The sequence below is a fragment of the Mirounga angustirostris genome, unplaced genomic scaffold (assembly GCF_029215605.1).
Source record: "Mirounga angustirostris isolate CCGP_5_RB_7025 unplaced genomic scaffold, mMirAng1.0.hap1 SCAF_12, whole genome shotgun sequence".
Classification (NCBI taxonomy): Eukaryota; Metazoa; Chordata; class Mammalia; order Carnivora; family Phocidae; genus Mirounga; species Mirounga angustirostris.
Window position 1 is genome coordinate 6736352 of NW_026991720.1, and position 26995 is coordinate 6763346.

The window sequence follows — 26995 nt, forward strand, 5'->3', positions numbered from 1 at the left end:
ATCTGATGACATCTCTGTGGGACAAGGTCATCTCATGAAAATGTAGGGGAGGGGGAAGAGAAGGCATGTATAGTCATTGCAGAGAACAGGAAATAGAGTTTATAGGGAAACAGAAGAGGTAGGATGATCAAATTGAATTAAAGGCCTGTTTGAGGTTTGTGATCACAAATTTAAGGTAAAAATAGCCTATCTGCAAAATTCTGTCTAGAAGCAGAAACTTAGGCAGATTTTTGAGTTGGAATATTGCCAGGTGGGGATGAATGGAGATAGAAAAGTACTTGCATTGGAGAGATTTATAATGACAGAAAGGTGGTTCTCAGTTCCAGCTAGGTGCACATGGAATTACCCACGAGGCTTCCAAAGAATCTGATTTAATGGGCTCAGGATGGGGTCTGGGCATTGGTAGGGTTTCAAAAGCTCCTCGGGTGATTCTAATGTGCAGTTGGTGCTGAGAATCACCATGCAGACCGTGACTCCTGAGGGGAGACAGGAGGGAGCTAATGAAAAGTGAGAACCCGGTGGGCTCAATGAATTTGAAATAAATTATAGCAGTGGGGTACTAGAGCACATAAGCTGGAAGGATGGGAAGTCATGATCAGTAAGTAAGTATTTGAAAGTGTTTGAAAACGGCTGAGTTTGTGGAGTGAAGGGGAAGGTCACTGTACATAAAGGGGTGAGAACTGAATGGATTATCCACGTGGAATGTCCACAACAAGGAGTAGGACCCACCAGCTGAACTCTTCTCTGGATGAGGGGAAATGGCAGTTGGAAGCAGGAGAGGGTGGTGGAGCTGGGCAGCACCAGCTAGACTGGAAGAGGGCTCTTTGCGGGACGAAGGGGCAGAACTGGCCAGCAGAAGCCATGCACCAGAGAACTTCAGACTTTATGTGCAACCTGCAGATGTGGAAACTGAGGCACATACATGGGAAGTGACTCGCCCAAGTTCACCAGCATGGCAGATTAACAGAAGCCTCCTGGAGACAGTCCTTGTGCGGGTCGAGATCAGGGCTCAGACCCACTCTGCCCCCCTTACCCCCTTGTCCCCAGAGGCAGACTCTGCACACGGGCTTGCTGCCAGTGTCACTTTATTTGGGAGATGCTGGTACCAGGGCATGGTGTGGGCGGGCCGGCACGGGAGGAGGGGGTCAGTGCCTCCGAGCCCGGTGATGACAGGAGGGGTGGAGGCAGCCTCGTGCAGGGGAGCCATCAGTGCTTTGAGAAGTCACCTCCTGGAGGACGAATGAGCGGGAGAGGCACTAGCAAGGAGGCAGTGGTCAGGCCCGGAAGGGATGGGCAGCGGCGCAAACTGGCAGGAGAGGGAGACCCGCCAGGAGGAAGGCCAGAGAAAGGCCCGCTCTAGCCCTGCGCTCCGTCCAGGCGGTACCAGTGTCCCTGCACCTGTTTCTCTCACCTGCCACAGTGTGGCCTCGGGTACCTAACCAGAACCAGGCACCTGGCAGGCGCTTCACACGTGCGCTCTCACTAAGCCCTCCCAACAAGCCCGTGCACATTGTCAGCCAGGCGGTGAGGCTGAGGTCACGGACGCTGAGCAAAGAAGGAAAGAGAAGGGCTGCTATGAAGCAGCTCTGACTGACTCCAAACCCCCAAGCGTGCGTATGATTGGAGAAGAACCCAACAAGAGAGCCAAGAAGCGGGATGGAGCGGGTCAGAAGGGGTGAGGAAGGCAGAATCCCGCGGGGGCCTGCGAGTTGGGAAACGGGCCGCCTTTCGGAAGGCCTGTCCCGGCCCCGCCCCCGCCCCGCCCCCGCCGGGCCCCGCCCCGCCCCCGGAGCCCCCCGCGCGCCCCGCCCGCCCCCGCCCCAGCGCAGCCCCGCCCAGACTCGCCCTGGCAGGCGCCGCACTGGCAGCTGCGGATGGCGGGCAGCACCACCGGCTCCCGCGGCCGCCGGGACAGCGCAGGGTCAGGATCCGCACGGGGCTCTCGGGGGCCCGGCTGTAGCTGCAGCAGCCTCGCTGGCTCTGCAGGTACGGCTCCTGCGGGGGGGCGTGGCTGAGCTGGGGCGGGCCAGCCCAAAACGCACCCGCCTTCCCTCCGGTGGCCTTTCCCATCCCGGGGAGGGCCAGATCCCAACACTCCTCGCCAAGCGGGGCAGCCAGCCGGGTCGGGGAGGAGCAGGGCTCTGGGCCCGAGGAGAGCAAGTGCAGGGCAGAGCCCAGTCCGTCTTCTGGGACATGCTCATAACGCCTTGCCAGGAATGTCTGGGACGAGGCTGTGTGTAAACGGCCTGTCCCACAGAGCTTCTCACTATAGGCTGGGCTGTGATTTCGGAGGCTAACTTAGCTCCTAATTTATGCCTTTCCTGTTCATGTCCTGGTAGGCCCACAGCAGGAGAAGACCCCCCTGGCAGGGGTGGAGGCCTGCAGGAGGCTCTGGAGCCCAAGCCCGGCGGAGGGTCACAGGGCCAAGCAGCAGGTGGAGGCCACCACCTTGGTAAAAACTCACCCGGGCTCTGATCTGTATCCCCTTGAGATTGACCGCGTCCCTCACGTCCCCGGGGCTTTGCCCAGGTCTAGGCTCGCAGTGGTAGGCCCTCAGGGTGCACGGCAGCCCCCTGGCTCACCTCAGGCATGACGTTGGTGCTGGATGGACAGTGCCCGCGGCAGTAGCTCACTTCTTACCTGGTCCAGGTAGCAGGGGCCCTTGGTGAGGTTGCGCAGCTCGGTGAGATGCCAGCAGGAGGCTGACTGCTCCTCTGTGGGGAGGAGCAGGTGAATGCAGGAGGTGGGGGCACGGCAGAGAGAGAAGGCCAACATGAGGGGACTCTGTGTGAAGGGGACAGCAGCTTGTGGACCCGAGGGGCACCTGCGGCTGTTGGGACAGGGGTGGCCAGGTGCCATGAGGCAGCGCTAGGGGTCTCCACTCCGCTAATCCTCATGGTAGGCAGCACTGGGGAAGGCAGGCCTCCTAGGGTGGGCATGGGGGCAGTTTGGGAGAAGGGCCCAGAGCAGGAAGAGGCACGGCAGGAAGTACCCCAGGTCCCCTGCATACCCAGGGTCTCTTGGCGGCAAGTGGGACAGCAGCTCCCTGGCTCCTGCACAGTCACCTCGCCCTGCAGAGGGAGTGGTCCCCAGCCCACTCAGGAGGATGGCCCAGGCGCCCCGGCACTGCCTGCTCGAGGCCCTAAGACCAGCCTCTGGGGAGGGACGCAGGAAGGACCCCAGGGAGCCGCTCTGAGAGGGCAGCAGGGCTGCTGGCGGTACCTGGGCACAGGTGAGGGGGGGGGCAGCGCTGGGTGAGACACTCCTCCCGCGGACGCAGCGGCAGCTGTCACAGTCCTCCTGCCATTCGGATCCGGGCTGGGGAGAATGCGGGACATCCTCCTCTCCACCTCGATCTCCATCTCTCTGCTGGTTAGGCTTTTCTACGCTCCTACCCCCTCCCTGAAACGAGCGGCCAGAGACTGAAGGCGGCAACAGGCGTTTCAGGAGGGAGGGGGGCTGACGGAGCCCAGAGACTGTCCCGGTGGGATGGCCCTGGCGCAGAGGGGAGGAGCCCGCGGAGGGGAGGGAGGCCGGGGTTGAGGAGGGCAGCGGTGTCTCACCAGGTGGGGATGCCCGCGGCGCCAGCACTCGCAGCCGTCCGCGGGCACGCAGAGGCCCGCCTGGCTGTGCAAGTGCCCGTGCCCGCACACACAGCCCGGGGCCCGCGCTGCACTGCAGCTGCCCTGGGTCTCCGTGGCGTTGGGCTCCCGGCACGTCCGCTCGCACAGCCCCAGCTCCCCAGGGAGCTGCTGCCACATTTCCCCGGAGGGGCACTCTGCCAGGGAAGACCCCCCACCACCACCACCACTCAGGTCAGCCCTGGGTCCAGCCTCGATTCTCCCCCGTCCCACGCCAGGCACCCCTAGGGTCCCTCCTCCCTCCCCAGTGCTGCCCACTCTGCACTTGTAGGCCTCCAGACACAGCCCTCTGCTCTTATCCACCTTCCCAAATACCAGTGGGACTTAACTCGCATCTTGCCTCTTCCAGGAAGCCTCCCCTGACTAGTCCTGTCCACCTCGACCTCTCCTCTTGTGGCACTGATTTCCCGTCCTGTGGGTGCAGCCTGCTTGTCAGTGGGCCAGAAACCGTCTCCTGTCTCTGTTCTGGTGGGTCAGTCTGCCCTCAGCAGCAGCACCAGGCTGGGGTGCTCGGGGCTCACCATACCTGTGTGTCTCTGAATCCACACAGAGCCCAGTGTGCCAGGGCGGGGCACAGGTAGCCCTTAGCAAAGGCCTGTTGACTTTGACCAGATGGGGGCAAAACAGCACAGGGCAGATACCACCTGCCTGGGGACTGCCAGACAAGGATCCTATTTGAGCTCACGCTCTCAACCTTTGCTTCCTCCTCTGCAGGGAAAGAACCCTCCACTTCCTGCATCGCTCACAGCCCTGCTCTGTGCACACACAGGAATGCCGTCAGCATCACTGTGGACAGAGCAGGGAAGGGGCTTCTTGAAAGAGATAGCACTGCCTTTGCCCTCAGCAGGGCCAACCACCCCCCCTGCCTTTGGAAGGACTGGCAGGGGCCTAGACAGCCATATCTCACCATGACAGTCGGCTAGGGAGCAGTTGAAGGCTCCATCTCGGCAGATACTGGGAAGACAGAAGCATGGGTTCCGATGCCTCCAAGGCCCTGCTCCCCACCGCCATTCTCAGCAGCTCTGTCCTCCACCCCCTCCCCACCCCAGCCCCCTGGCCCTCACCAGCGGGTACAGTTCCAGATGAGCACAGTCCCTGGGGGAAGCTCCCGGGCCTGCTCTTCAAGGAGCAAGGTAAGGCCCCATGGCAGAGAGATCTGGGTGCAGGGGCATGCAGCGGGGGGCACACACATGCCATGGTGCAGCAGCTGGGGCAGTGTGGGCTCCAGTTATACTCAGACCCACTTCTCCCCCTCCCCCCCACCTGCCTGCTCCCCCTATGGGAGTCGGGACACGGCACCTGGACGTACCTGCTCTCCAGGGCAGCCGCAGCCAAGCTGACAGGGTTCCTGCACACAGAGGGCACCAGGCTGCAGATGTGAGCAGAGGCGTGGGCATGCAGTGGCACAGATTCTGAGCACCTGGCCAGGTAGGCACTCGGGGCGGGGAGGGAGCGCACAGACAGTGAGGTGGAGCCCCAGGGAAGGGACTGTCTCCCGACCGGCCCCCTGCCCTGGCAAAGGCCAGCTGGGACGGGGGGCTGGAGCTCAGCGGCACTAGAGGGAAGGTCAGGTGCCCACCACCCCAGGTGCTCACCGGGGCAGGCCTGCAGGTTACATTCCTGCCACTGTTCTGTGTCCCGGGCCTGGCATGGTACCCCCACAGGACCCTCCTCACAGCTCCGATGCCGCTCCATAGTGCCCCCACCACAGGGAGCAGAGCAGCTGCTCCAGGCTGACCAAGGCCCAAGGACAGGGCACTCGTGGTGTGGGCACATCAGGGACCCATTGATACAGGTGCTGTGGACAGGGGTCAAGGGCACAAGTCAAGGGGAACGGAGCCTTTGTTTCCCAGTAATGCCCATAACCCTGACCTGCCCCAAGCCTCCCACCCAAAGCTCCCGAGCCCCCCGCTTGGCCACCAGTGGGCAGCCATACCAGTTTTTGCAGTCCAGCTGTGCTACCTCAGCTGGGGCCACCACCCATGAGGCATTGGGGCTGGGAAGGCCACAGCAGCAGGAGGAGATGGGCACGCAGTGTCCATCCTGTATCAGTTGGCCAGGGGGGCAGCGGCAGCCTGGGGGGTGGGGGTGGGGAGGACAAGCAAGATTTAGCGCTCTGGCAGGCACACACAGAGGATCCCCCTGGCCGCCAGTTGGAGTCCAAAGCCTCAGGCTGACCCTGGAGCACCCTCCCCCACCCCCACCCCCAGCCCCCACACTGTTTCCACCTCTGGAGCACAGGAAGGGGGCGCTCTAGCCCGCCCTGTGTGGGCCCCACCCCAGGAACCCTTGAGGCTGCCTGAGAGCGTCTTCACAGATACAGCCCATCTTGGCTAAGGCTCCCTCTATGCAGGAGCCCTACCCGGTTGCCAAAAGTGACCCAAGGATCCACTTTGCTGCCCTATCACCCATGATCCAGTACAGGAGCACGCCCCCGCCCACGGGTCTCATGCTCTCTGGAAGCAGGAGGCAGCAAAGCAAGCTGCCCTGCTCAGAGGCCCTAGGGATCCCAGGCTGGGCTGCAGGCACGGCCTGGCCACCTGGGCGCATGGCCCCTGCAGACACTGCACGTGGTCCCAGAGGTCGGCACAGCTTCTGGGGCATCGGTTGGCAGAGTCAAGGGTGGGCACGGTGTCCCGGGCTTCGCAGCTCTCCCCTGAGGACCAGAAGGTAGGAGTCTGTGCTGGGGGCCAACTCTTGGGCCCCCGGGGCCGCTCCCTCCCCTCCCCCGTGTGCCTCTAGGAGCAGAGGCAACATCCTGCTCAGGCGCTATCTTGTACGTTACAGTCCCTGGCCCCTCCCCCCAGATGCCGCCATGGGGGTTACCTGGGCAGGGCGCCACATTGCAGCTCTCAGTCTGAGCCCATGGCCCCCAGCAGCCTCCTCCAGGGGTGGGGCGCTGCCTCTCTCCAGCGTAGCTGGGAACCTCCACTGCAGGGCACCTGGCAGGGGCTCCAGGGCCCCCAAGGACTCCATGGCATAAGTCTGGGGAGATGAAATGGAAGTCAGTACCCAGGGCCCACCTCCCCTCTGCCTCTTGCTTCCACCCCAAGGCCTCCGGCTCTAGCCCTGCAGACACTCTGACATGCCCTGAGCCCCTCAGACCCCCTTCCTCCTCTTTTCAGCGGCTGCATGGATGCTCCCTGCTGCAGGCCCACCCAGCGTGAAATCCAGCAGGCCCTGGGGGCAAGCAGGAGGCTTAGCAGGCCTGCTAACCCCCTGGCTACTGAAATAATCAGCATGGCCCAGCCCTACCTGGCCAGGTCCCCCACCACTCTCATTTCAGGCCCCCTCCTGCCCTGTTGGTCTCTGCCCCTCCTCATTACCTTGGCAGGCCCTCGGTCCGGGCAGAGGCGCTGCTGGCTAAGTGGGGCGGTGCAGAGGTCTGGGTCTCCAGCCCACGGCCTCCCCGTCTCAGGGTCCAAACAGAGGCGATGGCGGTGCTGCTCCGAAGCCAGCCAGGGGGCCAAGGTCGGGGAGCGGCCAGCTGGGTGCTGAGACCAGCGCTCCTCTAGCACAGTCCTGGAGGCAGGGGCCAGCACGCCAGGGGGCAGGCAGGGCCCACAGGGTGACCACTCGGACCACCCACTCAGAGGAAGAAGACCTAGGAAGGGCGGCGAGTGGGCACCTTCCCAGGGGCCCTCCCCCAGACCACAGATCCCAGTGGACGGGGAGGGAGGAGCCCCAGTTATGACCAGGAAGGGCTGGAAATGGGAAAGGCTGTAGGAGGTGTCAGGGAGCCAGGGTAGGGTGACCCACTGTCCTGGTTTGTCTGGGACTATCAGAGTCCTAGCACTAAGAGTTCCAGATTCGGGGGCGCCTGGGTGGCTCAGTTGGTTAAGCGACTGCCTTCGGCTCAGGTCATGATCCTGGAGTCCCGGGATTGAGTCCTGCATCGGGCTCCCTGCTCAGCAGGGGGTCTGCTTCTCCCTCTGCCCTCTTCCCTCTCGTGCTCTCTGTCTCTCATTCTCTCTCTCTCAAATAAAAAGAAAAAAGAGTTCCAGATTCGGGAAACTGCCCCCCGCCCCCAGTCCTGGGCAAATGGGGACAGCTGGTCTCTCAAGTCCAGAGTTACCTTGACAGCCCTGGCTGGTGCACTGCAGTTCTCCATGCTGGCATTCACTGTGGGAGGGGGTGGGAGGGGTAGGTTTGCCAAGGCAAGACTCAGCTCAGAGCGGTGGCTGGGGGGCTGCTGTAGGGGCGACCTGAGCTCTGGGCTCATTTGGAGCAGGATGAGGTTGGAGTTGGGCCTGGGGCCTGGGGGGTTTCCCTGTGGGGTCTCCTCCCCGCCCCCCACCCCCTGACCCCAGCCCTCTGATGCTGCCTCCCGGCCCCCATCATGCACCACTCTTTGCAGACCAGGTGCAGGCGTTCCCCGGGGGCCAGGGTCACTGTGGCTCCTTCTCCTGTGAGGTGCAGGGAGCTACACTGCTCTGGGGGAATGCAGCCCCCCGCCTGCTCCAGCAGCCCCTGAGCAGGAGGGGACACGGGGACAGGGCTGTGTGGCAGCCATCTCTGTACCCTGGTGCCATACCGTGTCTGCTCACGGCGGGTGAGCCAGTGGTGGGCACGTGGGCACGAGGCAGAATGTGAGGGGCTCTTGAGGGGCATCGTGCAGAGGGGTGTCACCCAGGCATCACGGAGGGGAGGCAGCGCAGGAGTGTGGGCAGAGCCCCCCTTCTCCTGGGGCACCTCCCCCGGCCCCACCCCTCACCTCTGGACAGTAGCAGCCAGGCTGGCAGGGCGGCAGGTCCTAGCAGAGCCGATGGCTCAGGTGTGTGGTGCAGAGCCCGGCACAGGGCGGGGCACAGGCCCGGAACTCAAAGGGAGGTGTGCAGCTGTCTTCTGGGAGGGGAACAGAGGCTGGTGGGGGGCCGCCCAGAGACACCCTCCACCCCAAGCGCAGAGCACACAGGACACGATCCCCTCAAGGCCCCTTGGGGTCGCCCTGTAAGAGTGCAAACCTGCTCCCAGGCTGCCCTAAAGACTGGCTAGTGTCGCCCCATCGAGCGCCCACTCGGCCCCCAAGGGTGCCTCTAGGAAGGGTCATGATGGTTGGGCCGCGGAGAGCCAGGTAGCTGCGTGGAGGATGGGGCCTTCGGGGAGCTAGGGGCCTGGCAGGTGCTCCCGGGGTTGGCGGATGGGGAACAGGAGGGTGGCTACCACTGGAGGAGGGCAAGACCTTCTGTGCCCGGGGGGCTGCTACAAGTGGACAAAGCCTTTAGCTCCAAAGCGGGGAGATCACAGCGGAGCCGGGAGGGGAGAGGAGCAGAGCCGTGGGGATGCGGGAGTAGCTGAGGACGAGGCAGGGGTGTAACCGGGCTGCTGAGGGCAGGGCTCAGTGCAGGCAAGGGCACCAGCTCCAAGGGCCCGGGGGCATGGAGGCCGGCTCGGGGAGGAGCTGGGAGGCCCTGCCGGGGCTCAGCCGCCTGGCTTCTTGCTCCCGGGGCCTCACCCGAGCAGTTGCTGATGGGGCAGGGCCGGAAGTGGCCGTCCAGGCGCGGGCAGGGAGAGCCCCCCGCGCCGCTCCCGCTGTGGGTGCTGGTCCCTGGTGCCGGTAGCGCTGCTGGACCAGCACCTGGCAGGAGCATCGCGTCCAGCTGCTCCAGCTGCTCCAGCTGCTCCACAGGCACTCCTCTAGGGACCAAGGGGGGGGGTGCCAGCCAGGCTCCTCCAGCCAGGCTCCTCCCTCCCCTCCCCTCCACTCTTCCCCAAGAACACCCTGCACAGGGAACACCCTGCACAGCGAAAGGGCAAAAGGGAGCCAAGAATTTAGACAAGTCCTAATTCGCTGTGTTCTCTGTCACCCAGGGGCAAAGGGCGCATCCCAAAGAGCTCAAAAGAAAGAGATGGTAAGAAGAGGAAAGAAACTAGACACAATATCAGGGAGATAGATACACATTTGAGGGGACAAATCTGGGGTTTGGGAAACCATGTTGCTCGCTGAGTTTTTCTGAGGCAGGAAATCAGGGGAGGGGGCTTCGCTGCCCCATGCACACTCACCTAGGCAGGGCCCTGGGTAGCAGGCCTGGGTGTCCAGGTGGAGGAAGGTGCCATTGCAGGTGGGGTCGACTTCGGCCAGTGGGCACGGGCAGGACCCAGAGCGGGAGGCCAGGCCTGGGCCACAGCTGCTGGAACAGGGCCCCCACGGGCCCCAGGAGCAGGCCTCCAGCAGCCCCAGGCAAGGCTGCCATCCACAGCGCTGGGTCTGGGTGCCAGGGCCCAGGCAGGGGGCCCCGCTGCAGTCAGCGGCCGAGGCCATGCAGACCCGGGTGCGAACCTGGCTTCCACCTCCACAGGAGACAGGGCATTCAGACCAGGGGGACCAGAGCGTCCAGGCCCCGGGTACTGTGGGAGGGCACAGGCAAGGTTAGAGAAGCCGGGGCGGGGGGGGAGCAAAGGCCCCGAGGGCTGGTCAGGACCTTCATGGCACAGGGGCTGGCAGCGGTGAATAGGGCTAGGAGGGAAATGCGAGACCGAGCAAGCAAGCCAGCCTGAGGCTAGGAGGGTGGGGGAAGGTGGGATTGGGATGAAAGCCCAGACCTGCACACTCGATGTCTTCACATATGATGCCCTCCGGGGTACGGGAGCTGAGGGGAGGAGCCCGGACTCAGGGACGCTGCCCTCCGGCAGGACAGTGCCACCCCGTCCCTGCCCCTGCCCCAGGCTTACCACCACTGACACTTGCCCTGCAGCCAACTGTCCCCCAGGGGGTGGAGGCGAGCACCGTGCAGGCACAGAGGTGGGCACGGGGGCTGAGGGCAGGGCTGGCTCTGGGACTGCTCCTCCCGACACTCTGGGGCCCACGAGCCCGATGTGGAGGACCTGGGTGGGGCCCGGCACAGAGAAGGTGAGAGATAGGCCAGGGCCCTTCATCACTCCTCGGCCTCCTGGTGAGACACCTGACGGGCAAACCTGGGGCGGCTAAAGAAAGCACGGATGACCGGGCCAAGAGCTGGGCCAGGGCACAGAAGGTATGCCACGGGGGGGCAGGATACAGGAGCTCTGGATCAGAGAGGAAGACCGAGTCCAGGCAGTGGGAGATTGGCGTTGGGGGAGGTGACGCTAGCCTGGCCCAGCCCCATACCGGAAGCGGCTCTGCTGCCCCTCGGGCCCACACGAGCGGCTGCAGGGACTCCAGGCTGACCAGCGGCTCCAGGCGCAGCGGGCAGGCGGTGGGCAGGGCTGAGCCGTGCAGGAGAGGCGCCCAGCCTGGCAGGTGCAGGTGCTGCAGGCCTCCTGGTGCTGGCTGCCCGGGGCCCAGCTCTGGCCCTGGGCATCTGTACACTCGCAGTGCCAGTCGGCACGCAGCCGCCGTCCTGCTCCAGGAAGCCTGCGGGGGAGGCAGCCCTCCAGAGCTGGGCCGGCACCGGGGCCCACCGGCCTTCCCACTGAGCCGCTCTGACACGCTGCGGGCCCGGGGCCGCCCCTACCCTCCGAGCAGCGGCAACCCGGCTGGCAGGCCTGGCCGTCCTGACACACGATCCCCTCCTGGAGGTCTGAGCAGCGGTGGGGACAACGGTTGGCACAGCTGACCATCTGCATGCCTGCTGGGCAGCCCTCCTCTGAGCAGACGGGGAGGACCTGAGTCAAGAGGGCTCTGAGCACAGGGGCTCAGAAACCCTCCGCCTGCCTGCCCGGGAACTGCTCTTACCTCCATGAAGCTATACTCCCATCCCTCTCCCCACATTGGTGCCCATGAAAACATAGGGCCTTGGGGAGACCCCTGGGATTGGGACGTTCTGCATTACAGGGAGTCAGTCCCTCTTACCTACCTGGGGGTTCTCAGCACCTAGCCTGGCACCCACAAAATGTCACTGAACTGGACTGAATTTGTGCATCTAAGAACATGCTCACCTACACAGCTCCTTTGTGTTCACGTGGAGGGCTATGAGGGTGGAAAGCCCTAGTGTAACCAAGGTCCATGGGGTCAGGGAGCTCAGAAGGACCAGTAAGGACCAATAAGGAGCCGAAGCTGGGAGAGGCGTGTCTGGAAGTGGCCGCCCACACCCCAGGAGCAGGTGCAGTCCTGATTGTAACCCTCAAGTCCTCCGGAAATCTTGACCGGGCTGGGTGGTCTTTCAGGAGCTGGAGGGTGGGCAAAACTTCAAGAACGAGTTCTGGTGCAGGGTGGGGGCAGGCAGGGGCAAGCATTCTGGCAGCTCAGCCCTGGCCACAGCGAGTCCCTACGCGCAGTACCCAGATCCCGCCATCTGACCCTGCGGGCCTCAGTTTTCTCTGCTGGCTACTGAGTGTCTCCGTCACAAGGTGTCATGGGGGTTAAATTAGGGGTGGGATGGGGAGAGCTGTGCAGAGGGCAAAGGCCACCAGCGATACGATGTCCCCACCATCATACCACAGGGCAAGGGATTGCAGAGCCGAGCATGGTGCCTCTCCCCAACACAGGGGGCACCCCTGTTCTTGGGTGGAGGGCTTGAGCAGCTGTGACTCCTCAGGGATCAGCCCCCCCCCCCCAGCTCTGGTCACACCAGGACCAGGGACTCCAGCGTGACCAGCCTCCAGGCACTGCGTGGCAGAGAGAAGGGCCACATGAGGGATGACCTAGCTCAGGCAGAGCACCCCCCTACCACCGTGCACCAGGAGCCTGGGGCAGGGTCCTGCGCTAAGATGGATGCGCCACAGAGGCCCTGGGACCAGGGAAGGGCCTGCGTGGTCCTCAGCAGCCCTCCTCACCTGGGCAAGCCCGCAGGTTGCAGAAGCGGTTCTCCTGGTAAGCGGTAAGGATGTCGGGGCACCAGTGCCCACTGGGCCCTGGGGGATGGTAGGCCTGCAGACGGCACTGCTGGCCCACCCCGCAGCTTCGGGAACAAGGTTCCCATGGGGCCCAGGCGGTCCAGGAACAGTTCCCAGCCACACAGCCAGGGCTGGGGCACAGGGGCAGCTCTGCGGGCCGGGACAGGATGGAACGAAGCGAGCTGGAGCCGGCCCTGACTCCCCCGCCTCAGCCCAAGTGCAGAACTCCTCATCCGCCGGGCCGGCCAGGTCCTTATCCAGACCTCTGGGGTCCTGTTTCGGATCTGATACCGGCTGTTGCGAGGCTTTGGCCACGAGGTCTCAGGGGGCCGTGCGTGGTCCCAGACTCACCGGGATGCTCAGGGATTTGGATGGGAATTTGGGTGAGTGTTCAGTACACACACAAGTGAGGGTTTGCCGGTGTGGGCAGGGCCTGGAGGCCCCAACAGCTGCCCAGCCTGGCACAGAGCACCCTGGGTCCAGAGTCACACACGGATTCATGATTCCGTATCAGGCTGAGAACTCGGTATTTGCTTCCAGGGTATTAGATGTCGGGGTTGGGAGGTTGGACATGGGTTGGGGGTCAGAATGTGCTGCTGGAGGGAGGATGCTGGGCTTAGAGGGGATGGCCATGGTTCAGACATGGGTCAGGGTCAGAGGTCAAGACTGGAAGGCACACCTGTGCAGGAGGGCAAGTTGGAAGGGCGCTCCTGTGACGCGGCCCCCCCGGTGCAGTTTGCCAGGCAGAGGCGAGTACCACTGCGCCAAGCAGGGTGAGTGGGGTCTGTGCAGGTGTGAGAGCATGGGGACCATGGGGACCATGGGCCCCAGCCGCCTGCGGGGATAGAAGGGAGAGGCATCGCCTGTTGAGTCCACCTTGGGCTCCTGGCCTCCCAAGAAGCAGGGCGGGGAGGGAGGAGGCTCTGGCCTCGTTTTCCCAAAGGGAGGCCACCTGGGACACAGTCTGGGGCTGGGACCCACGGAGTCTGGGCTACCTGGAAGGCTTGTCACGGGCTCCACTGTGGACCCTCCAGCCCCTGCGCCAAAGAAAAGCCCTGCTCAGGATGTTTCTGAGTCTGCAGTGCCCCAGGACCAACCTGAGGCTGGTGGCCCAGTTCTAAACCCACCACTATCTGATTCAGCCCTTTCCTCCTGCTGGGTCTCCCATGGGCCCTCCAGGCCCCAAGCGCAGCCAGACTCGCCCTTCCCGCTTCCCTCACCTGGGCAGTCTGGGCTGGGGCAGTCCTTGAGGTCCTGGCGGGGCCCACCGCAGCCCCAGCTGCCTGGAGCTGGGGAGGGCCGCACACACGGGCGGCTGCGGGTTTGGGTGCCCAGCCCACCACAAGACCGGGAGCATGGGCCGCATGGCCCCCAGGGACTGAAGCCATCGGCAGCCTTGGAGCGGTCCCCCACCGAGCAAGACAGCTGCCCACGCACACAGGAGCTGGGGAAAGGGCATGGGGGTGAGGGGCGGGCAGGACAGACCCTGAGAGAAAGGGGGGTGGGCAAGGGTATCCACCCCGAAGAGTGAAGAGACAGAGCCAAGGGTAGTCAGGCCGGGCAAGGGCAGGGCAGCCGGTGTCTCCCCCTCCCTTGGCTCTAAATCTCCCCCACTCTCGCCATCCCCTCACCAGTGCCTGCAGCCTGTACGAAGGCTCTGGCCTGAGCCCAACTCATCCCCAGGCCCAAGGGGCTGACCGCCCTCTCCCAGAATGGGGGGGCGAGCCGCAGAGTCAGCGCCGGCAGCTCCCAGCTCCCAGAGCAGCGAGGCGGTGAGCACGCAGGGGCACTCCTGGCGGGGCGGGAGCAGGGGGGAAGGTGCAATCGCCTAGGCCCGGTGCCCGCTCTCTGTACTGTGGCCCAGGGAGGCGGGGAGGAAGGCATGTGAGGCTGGCGGGGGGTGCTCTGGGCCCCAGAAGAGCATTCCCTGGAGCAAGTGGGACAGTTTCCCTGAGTCAGGGCTGTGAACGGGCGAGACTAGTGGCCTATGAACTTGACCCGAAATGGCCAGTGGCTTTTCTGCATACAGCACTTAGCTAGGACCCAGGCAGGGTCAGCAGAGGCCCTTCCAGGGCGGGACTTGGAGGGAACACGGAGGCAGAAAGAGCCTCAGCCAGGAATCAGACACCTGGTCCCTAGTTTTACCGGTAACTGTCTGCATGACTTGGTGTGTCCCCTTCCTTCCTTGCAGCTCACGCAGTGTCATCAGCTCTACGTCAAGCAGGTGGCTGCTCAGGCCCTTCTGGGCATGGCATTCTGGAGCTCTGGCTGGGCACAGCCACCGGACACCGGCTTCGAGCTTAGGATTAAAGCTGGGGACAGAAATCCCCACGCACCTGGAGAGCTCCGCAGAGCACAGTTGGCACCTGCCTGTTGTCTGGACCCCAGAGCGGGAGACAAGGAGTCTGGGGCAAAGTAAAGGTGAGGGTACGCTTCCCCACCGGGGTGCGGCAGGGAAAGGGGGCAGTGAGGACCCATGATTCCCGGCCGTGGCCTGAATGGCATGGGGAGCACTGGGCCTGGCAGGAAAGTGCTCTGGGGACAGGGGGGCACCTGGCCCCACGCCAGTCACGGGCGGCTCCATGCGGGAGCCCCCCATGGGAGCTGGCAGCCAGGGAGCCGCTGCTGACGAGCAGGAGCCCAGGCAAGGCCCCTGTTCCAGGGAACCGGCGACATCACCCCAGCTGCCCGCTCGGGGAGCTCCACCTCTGCCTGACTGCCCTGGGCAGCCAAGGCCTCAGACAGCCTGGCAGGCCGAACGCTTGCCTGGGGTCACGTGAGGAAGCGGGGCGCTGTCCAGAGGACAGGGTCTGCAGGGCTGAGCAGCTGCGGGCAAGAGGGAGGAAAGGCAGGGGAGGGGAGGGAGGGCTTGGGCTCCTGGCTGAGAGGGTTCTGACCTGGACACAGGACAAGCGGTGCTGGAAGGTGCCCACGGGGCAGTGGCAGCCCTCCCTGCAGCTAGTGGAGAAGCAGCCCACCTGCCGAGTGACGTGGGCGCAGGAGAAGGGGCACCCCTCGCCGGGCGGGCACTCCTGGTACAGACGTCCAGCCGGGCAGCCTGCCTCTGGGGCAACACTTACATCAGGGCCCGGCTCTGGCCTGCGCTGCCCGCGGTGGCTCCTTCGACGCCCACCCTGCCACCTGCTTACTCGCCCCTGCGCCCGCCCTCCCATGGCTCCCCAGCTGTTCCCACGATATCCTCCCTGCGTTGTGCCCCTCAGGGCCAATGTCACACCCTCCCACAGGCTCCCCTCCCTGAATCTGGCTACTTCCTCCTCTGCTTGCCCACCGCTGGCCCTGGGGGGAGGGCAGCCCACGGGGATGGATGGAAGAGGGCAAAGGCACCTCCCCCTGCTTCCCTGGGCTCACCAGTTGTCACAGGGCCCAGTCACCACCTCTCTGGGTTCCAGGCTCTCCCAGGAGCTGAGCCCAGGCCCTGCTGACCGGCTCTGGTTCTCAGGAATCCCTAAAGTCATGAGTGGGGGTGGGACTCCAGATAGCTCAGTGTGCCCCCCACCCTGAATCCCTCCTCCTACCCCACTGCCTTCTACTTCCCTCCCTCTCAGCCTTCACCCCATGGCGCCCCAGATCGTGGGCCTGGGAGATGGAAGCCCCAACCTGGGGCAGGCCCGGGATGCCGTGGGATCCGCGGGAGACGATGCCTGGAGCATCGGAGAGGACAGGTTGCCCGTTTCCATCCTGCCACTCCAGGCTGGATCCCGCCAGCAGATGGGCAGAGGCCAGGTGGGCGGGCATTGCAGTGCTCGCGGGTCCTTGGGAGAGGGCAAAGGGAAGCACTGACCCATGGCTCCAGGCTGGTAGTGACAGTGGCAGCGGGCGGGAGGCACACAAAGGCCATCCTGGGACAGCTAGCCGGGGGGGCACCCACAGCTGGGCTGGCAGCCCGTCGGTCCTGGCTGGCACACACTCCCCGGAGATAGGTCCTGGCAGGAGCGGGGACAGGGCCACCCACAGGGGAGAAGACCCTGGCATCCATCCCCACAGGCTGTGGTGGGACGGAAGCAGAGAGGGTGAATGCTGAGCAGGGGCCCAGCCTGAAGGATCCCGGCATGCAGGTGACAAGCCCTCCTGCCACGCCCTCCACCTGCTTTGCCTTCCACTTTGCCCCAGGATTACAGGGTGAGTGATCTAAGGGCTGCCTCATGAAGGAAGTGACATGCATATGTATATTGGGGTCAAAAGTCAGAAGCCGTGTCTCCCTAGCCTTCTAAGGGACCCTCCCAGACCTCTGCAGAAGCCCTCACCTGTGCGTTGTGTGGAATTGTCTTGGCAGGGGCGACTCTGCCTGTAGCCCCCAGGGCAGGGCCTGCCTCCTTCGGGGGTGGGGGGCCAGATACACTCCCGGCTCCGATGGGACTGCCCCAGGCACAGGTCACAGGGAGACCACAGTCCCCACGGGCTCCAGGCTCCATCCACTGTGCAGGAAGACAGAATCACCCGCCCTAGGAGGCCTGGGAGGTGCCCAGCCTATTGAGATTTGAGCAGACTAGTGGGGGCATCTCACCTGGGCAGTCGGGGGGGGCTGGGGCAGGTCTCCTTCTGATGCTGGGCCCCTGCCTCCCCTGCTTTACCAGGGCACGGGGTCCCCCCGTGCTGAGGAGCGGGGCAGGTGCAGGCCCTGGAGTGGGTCCTCGTCTGACCCCTGCAAGGCTGGGAGCACGCTGTCCACTCCGACCACGGACACCAGCCACCCGGCACTGCAAGGGACGATAGAAGGGCACTGGGGCGCAGGCGTCCCTTCCCCAGTCCCAGTCCTCTCGGTGATCTTGGCCACTTTTCCTTGCCTCCCTCCGAGCTGGGACACACATACCTAGGCAAGGCAGGTCTGTGCAGTTCAGCCTCCCCTCCAAGCAGGTGCTGGGCAGGGCATGCAGGCACAGGAAGGAGAGTGGCAGCTCAGCCCTCCCCTGCCCTCCACGCGCACCCCTCCTAAGCTGCCTCTTCCCTTCCCCTTTACCCCAATGCCCGTTTCCCTTCAGGGTCTCAGATGCCCCCTGGCCATTCTCCAGAGCACCCAGACGCTGCTCTCTGTCCTATTCAGGGACCCCTCAGGTGTCCTGTCGGCTCTCTGCTTGTCGCTGGCTGGTGTGTCCTACTGGGGAAGGACCAGAGGTAGTCTGCTGCTGACCGGGGCCAGACAGTGAGGAGGAACACGGTGCCTGTTACCCCTCCTTCCCCTCCAAACACACACCCAGCCTGCCATGTCTCCCAGAGGGCAGACACACAGAGCTGGCTGCCTCAGTTTCCCCACCGATCAGACAGGGGTGAGCATGCCTACCCGCATCTCCTTGGGGATCGTGGGAGTCTAACCTGCATCCGCTAAGACCCAGGAGAGCCCAGGTGCAGCCCACCCTCACCCAGGCCCCTGCAGCCGCCCGCACGCCCGCCTCACCAGTAGTTGCAGCCTCGGGCCTGGGCAGCCGAGCCCCGGCCGGTGCCGCTCCCCGCTCAGCAGGTCCAGGCAGCCACAGTGGCCGGGCGGCACGCAGAAGGCCCCGTCGGCGCTCAGCACCTGGCCAGGAGGGCAGTAGCAGCCGGGCTGGCAGCGCCACACGCAGTGCTGGGGGGGGCAGCAAGGGAGGGCTCGGGTCAGCAGAAGACAGGGCCGAGGGGGCAGCGAGGGGTGCTCTGGGGAGTCGCGCAGAGCCACGGGGAAACATGAAGGGAAGGAGGAGGCGGAGGGGTGCAGAGGCGGGAGGCGCTGAGCTCCCGTTCATAGTCATTATGTCCAAACACCGTTTCTGTCTCGTCTCTTCCCCAGGGCAGGAGTGGGGAGGGGGGACGAGAGCCTGAGAAGGGCTGCCCTGGGGGGGTGAGGGGAGTGTCCTCCAAATGTGAACCCTGTGGAGGGTTCCATGGGGGACCTGGTCAGTGCCTGGGAACCAAGGCATCTCCCAGACCTCCCCACAACGTAGGGAGCAGGGCAACAGAAAGCTGGCTTGGGGGATGGGGTCATTTGGGAAGGAGCTGGGGTCCCCCGGGGAAGCCAGGAGCCAGGCACCGGCCCTTCCTCCCTCCTGCTCACCCTTACAGGGCGGCACCTCCCTGACCCCTCTTAGACGCCTGCGCTTGGGCATCCCTGATTCGGGTCAGCCTCCCCGCCACACCGCAAGCTCCGTGGTCGGGGACCCTGTGTGCACATGCCTCTGTCCCTCTCCATGGTGCTGGCCAGGCGTTCGGCGATCTCAGCCACCAGCACACTGACGTGTACATGCGTGCACGCGTACCCTCAGACTCAGGGTCCACGCACCGAAATGCTCGTGGTGTTTAAGATGATCTAATGGGATAATTCCCCCTTCCTAGGTGTTTATGTTCCGTTTGTAATACAATCTTTAAATTCAGAAAGGCCTGATGTAATGAACGCAAGGTTGCTGGGTGAGGCTCACTCCAGAGACTCTCCCTGGAACAGAGGAGCCAGCCTGGTGGGCACTAACGCCATCCCTCCCCACCAGTGCAAGGCTGCCCAGGCCCGAAGAGGTCATGACCCAAAGCCGTACCCTGCCCTCCTGTAAAGTGACCTTCGGGGCCAGAGGCAGGTGGGCATTCGTTCTGAGGAAGCCAGACTCACCATGAGGTCGTCACAGGAGCGAGGACAGGCAGGGCCACACGGGCTGTACTCGGCCCCCTCAATGGCGGTGCAGTCGGTCACTGGGGAAGGGGGTGGCAGGGGCTGAGAGTTATGTGGGTGGCCCACTCCGGCCTGTCTCTCCAGAGTGCTCCTTGCCCCCTGTCCCCCGTTCCTGCCGGTACCTGGGCATGGCAGAGCCTGGCAGGCCTCTCCCTGGGCCCGAGGCCCCTCGTGTAATCCCCCAGGCCCTGGGGTGGGGGCTGGTCGCAGGCTCGCATCCAGCTTTGCAGGCCTCCCCCACAGCTCCGGCTACAGCTGGACCAGGGCCCCCAAGGCCCCCAGCCCCCAGCTCCTGGGATGACAGCCAAGGAAGCAGTTGTCGGGGGAGGGGTGTTGGCCAGGGCTGGGGGCCAGCCGGTGCGAGGCAGCGCGTATCCCCAGAGCATGGAGGGCATGATCCTGGGCACCAGGGGACTCACGGTCACACCCTGGCAGGAGGCAGGGCTCCTCCTCAGCGTCGGGGCCTGGGCAAGGAGGAGTAGGCAAGGTTGGTGGGGATGGCAGTGCCAGGACAGACGGGTCCGCGGTGGGGGGCCCAGAGCAGAAGCGGCGCCGGTGGCGACGGCCAGGGCCACAGGAGGCTGAGCACTCGCTCCATGGGGTCCAGGGTGACCATATGGGCTGACCTGGGGTACACAGGAGGGAAAAGCAGAGCGGGGATGGAGTGAGCGCAGGCTGGAGGCACTGGCCTGGGTAGAGCGCCCCTCCTCCCTTCCCCCTACTCCGCCCAAGCTTTCCTCTCCTGGTAGGGAGCCCGCAGGGGGCACCGTCAGGGCGTGGGGGCCCCCTTCTCACCCTCCTCACAAAGCCAGGAGGTGCAGTGGGTGATAAGCCCAGAAACACAGGAGCTGGAAGAAAACAGCAGAAGGTCAGGGTGCTGTTGTAGGCTGAAGCGTGTTCCCACAAATCCCTCCGTTGAAGCCCGAACACCCAGGATTTAGAATGTGACCTTGGAGACAAGGTCTTTACAGAGGTGATCGAGTTACAGTGACGGCGCTAGGGTGGCCCTGGTCCAACATGACTGGTGTCCTTCTACAAAGGGGACATCTGGATTCAGCACAGACATGCACAGAGGGGGACGAAGAGAAGAGGGGGCCACAGGGAGAAGGCGGCCCCGTGAAGGCGGCGTGCAGGGTTGCAGCCACAAGCCAGGAACACCAAGGATTGCCAGCAACCACAGAAGAGAAGGGCCTGGAGCAGATTCTGCCCCACAGCCCTCAGCAGGAACCACCCCGCTGACACTCTGATCTTGGATTTCTAGCCTCCTGAAGTGTGAGAGGACATGCCCTGGGTCTGCTGTGGCACCCAACGGACGAAGACGGGTGGGAAGAGAAAGGATGGGCAGGAAGGGCGTGGGCAAGGGCCTGAGGGAGCTGGACAGCTGTGCCTGAGGGGCAAGGGGCAGCTCCACGGCCCCCTGGAGGCCAGCATCCCCTGGCGCTGAGGGGGGACAGCGAGGTGCTCATAGATCATGGCCAAGGGGGGGTAGGGGTCCTCACCAGTTCTCACAGAGACGAAGCACCACACTGTCCGGGGGATAAAGGCGTCCCCCATGAGCACAGGGGCAGTCCTGGAAGGGCACACACACGTTGTTCTGGAACCAAAAACCCTCTGTCATCTTCTGGATTCCAGGTGGGTCTGGCCCGGGCTACTCCCCACAGTCAGAACCCAGCACCCCTTTCCAGGCTCCCACCCTCCAACCCCACCCATGCTCCTTCCACAAACAGCCCTTCTGCTCCCACTGCCACCACCAGGGAAATGCACACCAGCGGTTACAGGAGCAAAAGACCATCTCCAATTGCAGGACGTGAGACTGAACGGTCAAATGTCCACGGGATCAGCTAACAAAACATGCAACGTGCAATTCACAGAGCAATGATGTTTGAAACAAAATTCCACATTTCATCAAGAACATTTGAACTGATGAAATTATACACACAGGGAGTTTGGACAAAAGTTGCTAGTGTCTTAAATTTAAAAGAACTGCCATCCAGCAGCACATGATTCAAAGCCAAGTGTACTGAGGTGTGGGCCAGGCCCTGGGAGGCATGTCAGCCTTTTACAGACTCCAATGACTAGGCACATTATTACCCCAATTTGACGAATGAAGAAACTGAGGCACAAGACTACACAGCCCAACGTCACTGAGCTCCTAGAAGAAGAGTCTGATTTGAACTCAGACCCCATGGGAGTCTGGCCCCTTGCCCACACCCTAGGCTTGAGTGGCACTTTTGTAAGCCCTCCCCACCACCCACAAGCTTCTGTCCAGATTCCATGGCCCCCACCTCATTTCCCAGCCTGGGTCTCACTGCCTTCCAACAGCAACACCGCCTCCAGCTCTCAACACCCTGCAATCTCCGACAGTCCGATCAGGATCACCTCCTCCGGGAAGCCCGCTGCCCCTGACCCAGTCCCTGCCAGACTGCATCCCAAGCTCCACAATATGCAAAGCTCACTTCCCGTGTAAGGATGGTTCTATCTTCATTCTAGGTGCTCTGGGTCTGGTCTCCCCAGACTAGAGGCTCCTCGAGGGCAGAGTCTACTTTTTCCCCATGGCACAGCCCCCCTAAGACTGAGCAGCCAAGGTGCTCAATAAATAACTAATGATAACGTAAGAGAAGAGAGCGCTCAAGCAGGCATGGATCATAAAGATCCTCTAGACTGATCACCATTTCACAAATGGGAAAGGAGAGGCTCATGGAAGCACGGATATGACTCATGCAGGGTCACCTGCTGACTGTTGGCAGGGCTGAGCCGTGATCCCTGAGTTCAGTGCTTTTTCCTCAACTCTGAAACCCCATGCCCTTGGTTCCGCCCCTCCCAAGGAGGTCAGGTCAGGGAAGACACGCACCAGCAGGAGCATCCCAGAAGGGCAGTAACAGCCGGGGTGGCAGGTCTGGTCTGTCCCTTGCGGGTCACTGAGCTCCACACAGGAGGCAGGGCCCTGGGCGCAGTCCAGCCACCGCTTGCCCTTGGGACACACGCCAGGCACGGGCCCTGGGGACACAGAAATTGACAGCCCAGCCCAGGCCCATTCAACTCTGCCCTGGGCTCCCAACCCAGGAGCGGCCTCAGCTCTAGTGTGGCCGGGGGGGCGGTCATCACGGCAGCTCAGGGACAGGGGCCCCTGCGGTGACAGGGAGGGGTTGACAAGGCTCTGGGCTGGGCGAGATGATTATTGAGGGTCGGGGCGCAGCGGAGAGGTGGGCACAGCCCTCACCTGCGCAGGGCTGCCGCCCGTAGGCCGAGAACTCCATAGGGTCATTGAGGCTACCGCCTTGGATGCGGTTCTGGTAGCCGCCGCCGCAGGGCACGGAGCACAGGGACCAGGGGCCCCACTCCCCACCAGGACCTGGGGTGGCAGCCAGGTCACTGTGGGCCCTACCTCCCACACCCCCCACACCCCCGTCCTCCACTCAGACACCCTAGGGCACCACCCCCCTTCTCACACCTGCAACACTGCAGGAGGCCTCACTCCTCGGCCTGAGCGGGGCTGGCCTCCATGGAGGACCCCTCTTGGGAATGACTCTCGGGGCTCTCTGAGGACACTTCCTGGCATCTTTTAGGGTAGGCCCTTGCACCTCTCTTGGGGTCTGGGGGGAGTGACTGGGGTGTTCCTGGCTCCTCTCTGGAGGATTCTGAGGGCCTCGGTCCCAGCTCTCACCCCGACAGGACCGCAGGCTGCAGAACTCGGCCTCCATGCTGGGGCCCTGGCACAGAGCACCCCCAAAGGCAGCTGGAGGCGCAGTGCCTGCCCAGAAGCGCCGCCGAATGCCCATGTCACAGCTGTGGCTGCAGAGACTCCACGGGGTCCAGGGGCTCCAGCCACAGGCCACTGGCGGGGTGGGGATGGGGAAGGACACAGCGGGTGTGAAGCCAGGTCAAGTGGTCCCTGGTCCCCAGCTTCTCCGGGGCACCATCAACACCCCAGGAGTTGACCTGGAGGGGCCAGCATCCTCTATGGTCCCTGAGGACACACCACCGCGGATTCCTGGGCGTCGGGGGTACCTGGGCAGGGCTCCGAGGTGCACACCATCTCACCGGAGACACAGGTACTGCAGAGAACCCATCGGGGCCACAGTCAGGCCCTGCCCGTGGAGCTCTGGGTACCTGTCCCCAGGGGCACACGGCCGGCACCACCGCGTCCACCGCACAGAAGAGAAACCCGAGGGAGGGTCTAGAAAGTAAAGCAAGTCGCCCCGCATCCCCCTCGAACTTCATGAGGTGACTGAGGTTCTCATCCGGACCCTCCCACCCAGCCCCCCACCCCGCCGTGGGCTCCCTGGCGCCCCCCAGCACAGTGCTGTCCTTCCTCCCTCACTCTGGTCAAGAAGTCACCTTCACATACTTTCATTCTGTTTGTATTTATTACAGTTTGGAAAGGACTTTGAACAGCTCCTCCGGGCCGGGTAGGAGGGATTTAGAAGGAGTAGACCCTAGCCTACGTCTCTTGGGAAGAACTGTGTACCTTTATTTCCTTTTACTTTTCTCCAGTGGTTTAAAGCCCCCCCTACCCCACTCAAATACGTGGAAATTCCAGACAAAGAATCTGAGAGAGAAAAAGCAAAAGGGAAAGGGGGCGGGGGAAAGGAAGCATGAAGGGGGGGCTGGGGGGCAGGGGATAGGGAAGAAAAAAGAAGAGGAACATGTAGAATGGAGACAAGGAAAGGGAAGAAAACAGAAATGTGGGACGAACAAGGGGGAGGGCGCCCCCTGCTGGCAGGACCTGGCATCAGCGTCAAGGTTTTTGAGCCGAAATCAAGTGGATCCAGGTAGGGAAGTACAACCAGGAAAGGGAGCAGAGGTGACTAGAAGGGGAGGCTAGAAGACCCTCACCGGCCCCTACTCCCTTCACCAATCACCGCACCTATCTGAGCCTCAGTCTCCCCACGGACGCCCAGCCCGGTGACCAGGCAGCCCCTCACTCGCTTTGGCATTCCCGGGGCCCAGGCCTGGCACCACGGAGACGAACGAACCCCTGGGGTGTGTGTCCACGCCTGGCCACCCTTGGGGCCACCGAGCCCCTCCCCCACCCTCGCCGGAGGCTGGTGGCCTACCAGTTGGTGCAGGAGTCCCGCCGAGCCCGTGCTCCCGGGGCGTAGAGCTGCCCCTGCAACTGGCAGGGGCACCGAGTGCGGGGCTAGCAGCTGGCGTTGTGCAGGAAGAGGCCGCCGGGGCAGGCACAGCCGGGGGCGCAGAAGCTGGCGCACTCTACCCCAGGGTCCTGAGCCAGGCACAGCTGAGGGCAGGGGCCCCCGTCCCGCTGGCACTGCTCTGCTGAGCGGAACACCATGTCCCCCAGGCACTGGGCTGGACGGGAAGACAGAGCGGGTCTCAGCATGGGCGGGAGGAAAGGGCCAGGAGAGGGAGGGGCGAGAGGAGGCTGCATGCAGGTGACTGGCGAGCAGGACTGAGAAGCTGGAGGAAGCCCCCTCCCACTCTCCCTCCTTTGCAGGTTCGCTCCAGTGCCCAGAGGTTGCCAGTAAAGATTCATGTCTTTGTCTAACTTTAACACAAATGTCCTTTTATTTTTTTATTTTTTAAGATTTATTTTTATTTGAAGGGGGTGGGGGGCAGAGAAAGAGGGAGAGAGAATCTTAAGCAGACTCCGTGCTAAGCTCGGAGCCCGACACGGGGCTCGATCCCACGACCCTGAGATCAGGGCCTGAAACCAAGAGTCGGGCGCTTAACTGACTGCACCACCCAGGCGCCCCAACACAAATATCCTTGAAAGGAGAGCAGTCACTGGGCTGGGGGTGGGGGGGAGCTCAAAGGAGAAAGGCGAGGTAGACGGGGCCAGGGGCTTCTAAAGATGGGCCAGCTCTGCTTTTCGCAATTCCTGCAGTGAGTGGTTCTGTGGTTCTGTGGTTCTGAGCCACGTGCCTGGGAAGGAGACCTTGGGCAGGCAGGGGCAAAGAGCCCGAGCCTCGGGCCACAGTCCGTGCCTGGTGCCCAGGGTACAGGAGCCAGAGGAGGGAGACGAGGACGTTCGGCAGCCTCTTAGCTCAGGGTCTGGCCTGGCCTGGAGCCAGAGGGCAGTGATGTGGGAAGGGGGTGAAGAGAGGTCTGCATTCCCAGGGGCTGGCTGGGCATGGCTGAGTAGAGAAGGGCAGGGGTGGGGGGGGAGGCTGGCACCTGTGCAGGGCTGCGTGTTGCAATCCCTGGTCTGGCTGTGAGGCCCCTGGCACTCGGGGTCCCCGGGAGTAACGCCAGAGCAGCTGCGCCCGCATATCTGGATGCCTCCGTCACAGGGGGCCGAGCAGGCCGACCAGGGAGCCCACAGACCCCAGGCGCCTGGCACTGTCAGGAAGAGCCAAGTCCATCATCATGGACGAGGGCAAAGGTGTGGGCAGGGGGTGGGGCGCAGGAGGGCCGGGGCTGCGTGGTGTGCGGGGTCTGAACTAGTTTCAGCTACATCCACACGGCCAGGGCTGTCCCAAACAGCCCCCAGGCTAGGCCCACCCTGTTAATCACAGGCTGGGGGCGGAGGAGAAGCTTCAGGACAACAGGTCTGCTCTAGCCCCCTGCCTCCTCCCCACCCCAGGTGTTTAGAACGGGTCATTCTTCCCCTTTGCTCCTTAACTCATCCTAGTGCCCAGGGCGCTCCAGGGGCAGAGGGGGGCGTACCTGGGCACACAGCGGGGCTGCAGGGCTCCTCCTGGGTGGCCTCTCCTGGGCAGGATGTGTCCCCGGGGCTGGGGCAGAGCCGGGAACGATGGCGCCAACCGGGGCCTCCTCCGACGGTAAGGCAGCTCTGGGAGCAGGAGGACCAGGGCGCCCAGGGGGTCCAGCCCGGCGCCTCTGGAGGGGCAAAGGGCAGGCCTTCCGCACAGGGGTCCTGGCAGAGCCGGGAGGCTTGGGAGGCCGGGTCGGGTCTGAGAAGCTATGGGGGCCAGGGAAGGACTCGTGAAGACGGGGAGTGCGTCTCTGGGCTCAGGCTCAGGCTCGGCCTCTGCCCCTCTGGGACCCCCACCCCCGGGCCCAAGTCTCACTCTCAAAGAATGGCCTCCTGCTCAGCCAAGCTCCAGCTCAGGCCGCACCCCCATCTGTGGCCCTGCTGGTACTTCGCGTCCCCTACCCACCCTCACATTGTCCCCCAGCTCAACTCTTCCAGAGTCTTCTAAACACCTGTCCTTCGTTCAGCTTCAATGCTGGAAACCCAAGCCCCCACAGACACCTGTCAATCAGACACCTGTGAGTGCCCCAGCAGCCCTGCTCCACTGCCCCCTTCTTCTCACCCCTGCTGGGAGAGCCTGGCCCAGACCCCAGGGACCCCATTCTCACCTCCGTCGCGCCCACCTGCTCTGCAGTCTCTGCTGCACCTGCTCTCCTGAGGGGACCCCGGGCAGTGGAAGAGGGAAACAGTCTGGGCTCCTTCGTCTGGCGTCTCTGTTCTGATTGCCCACCCCAGCCTCACGTTCGGCCAACAGGACCAGCTTCACCCCTGCTCTCAGACACCCTGTTCCCCCAAGACCAGCCTGCTCGTGGCACCCGGGCTGTCTATGTGGGAGGAAGATGCCGCCTGGGCCCCACCCTCTGTCTTGTCCCCGACAAAGCCCCTGGCACCAAGGCTCCTTCTTGGACCGGAAGGCCGCACTGACCACCATGCAGGTAACCAGTGGCCCCGTCAATCCTGCTGTGTTCCTAGGGCGGCAATTGGGAGGAGGGAGGCAGGCATGAGGGTCGGGGGGTGGGTAGCAGGCTCCTGCATCTTGGCTCCTGAATGTACCTGTCCTGCACTCCACGTGGCAGGCCTGCACACACGTGTCGCCTTCACATGGGGTGCCCCCAGAAGCAGCCGGAGGGTTGGAAGGGGATCTGGGGGGAGAGGCAGCCTCAGCATCCCCGCTCCTCCCCCTGCTTTCACCTGTCTTCCTTGTTTGCCTGTCCTCCAACCACCACCCTCCCTCCACCACCTCCTTCCCTTCCTTCTCCCATATTCCTTCCCCTC

The 26995-nt window shown here is 63.6% G+C and overlaps 1 protein-coding gene across 1 annotated transcript in view; it reads right to left on the reverse strand.

Annotated features, from left to right (window-relative positions):
* Positions 1-1079: 1079 nt before the first annotated feature.
* Positions 1080-26995, reverse strand: part of LOC123836067 (SCO-spondin-like) — a 52387-nt gene continuing 26471 nt past the window's right edge. The window contains 58 exon segments of the mRNA XM_064575626.1: positions 1080-1229; positions 1846-1899; positions 1902-1995; positions 2583-2636; positions 2638-2714; positions 3011-3071; positions 3223-3318; positions 3564-3778; positions 4549-4595; positions 4706-4848; positions 4951-5084; positions 5243-5439; positions 5578-5724; positions 6189-6297; positions 6468-6537; positions 6539-6626; positions 6978-7245; positions 7717-7763; positions 7987-8111; positions 8356-8486; positions 9097-9172; positions 9175-9278; positions 9645-9989; positions 10185-10231; positions 10314-10466; positions 10729-10939; positions 10942-10974; positions 11075-11206; positions 11998-12100; positions 12103-12167; positions 12336-12545; positions 13075-13230; positions 13391-13432; positions 13616-13839; positions 14027-14187; positions 15293-15692; positions 15765-15861; positions 16198-16401; positions 16661-16831; positions 16921-16936; positions 16938-17113; positions 17227-17273; positions 17809-17823; positions 17825-17976; positions 18985-19064; positions 19167-19217; positions 19220-19336; positions 19464-19670; positions 19840-19892; positions 20544-20638; positions 21896-22041; positions 22265-22396; positions 22709-22879; positions 23053-23099; positions 24102-24354; positions 25180-25344; positions 25672-25845; positions 26774-26862. Of these exon segments, the coding sequence (XP_064431696.1) occupies positions 1207-1229; positions 1846-1899; positions 1902-1995; positions 2583-2636; positions 2638-2714; positions 3011-3071; positions 3223-3318; positions 3564-3778; positions 4549-4595; positions 4706-4848; positions 4951-5084; positions 5243-5439; positions 5578-5724; positions 6189-6297; positions 6468-6537; positions 6539-6626; positions 6978-7245; positions 7717-7763; positions 7987-8111; positions 8356-8486; positions 9097-9172; positions 9175-9278; positions 9645-9989; positions 10185-10231; positions 10314-10466; positions 10729-10939; positions 10942-10974; positions 11075-11206; positions 11998-12100; positions 12103-12167; positions 12336-12545; positions 13075-13230; positions 13391-13432; positions 13616-13839; positions 14027-14187; positions 15293-15692; positions 15765-15861; positions 16198-16401; positions 16661-16831; positions 16921-16936; positions 16938-17113; positions 17227-17273; positions 17809-17823; positions 17825-17976; positions 18985-19064; positions 19167-19217; positions 19220-19336; positions 19464-19670; positions 19840-19892; positions 20544-20638; positions 21896-22041; positions 22265-22396; positions 22709-22879; positions 23053-23099; positions 24102-24354; positions 25180-25344; positions 25672-25845; positions 26774-26862 (7300 nt within the window). The 3' untranslated portion in view covers positions 1080-1206.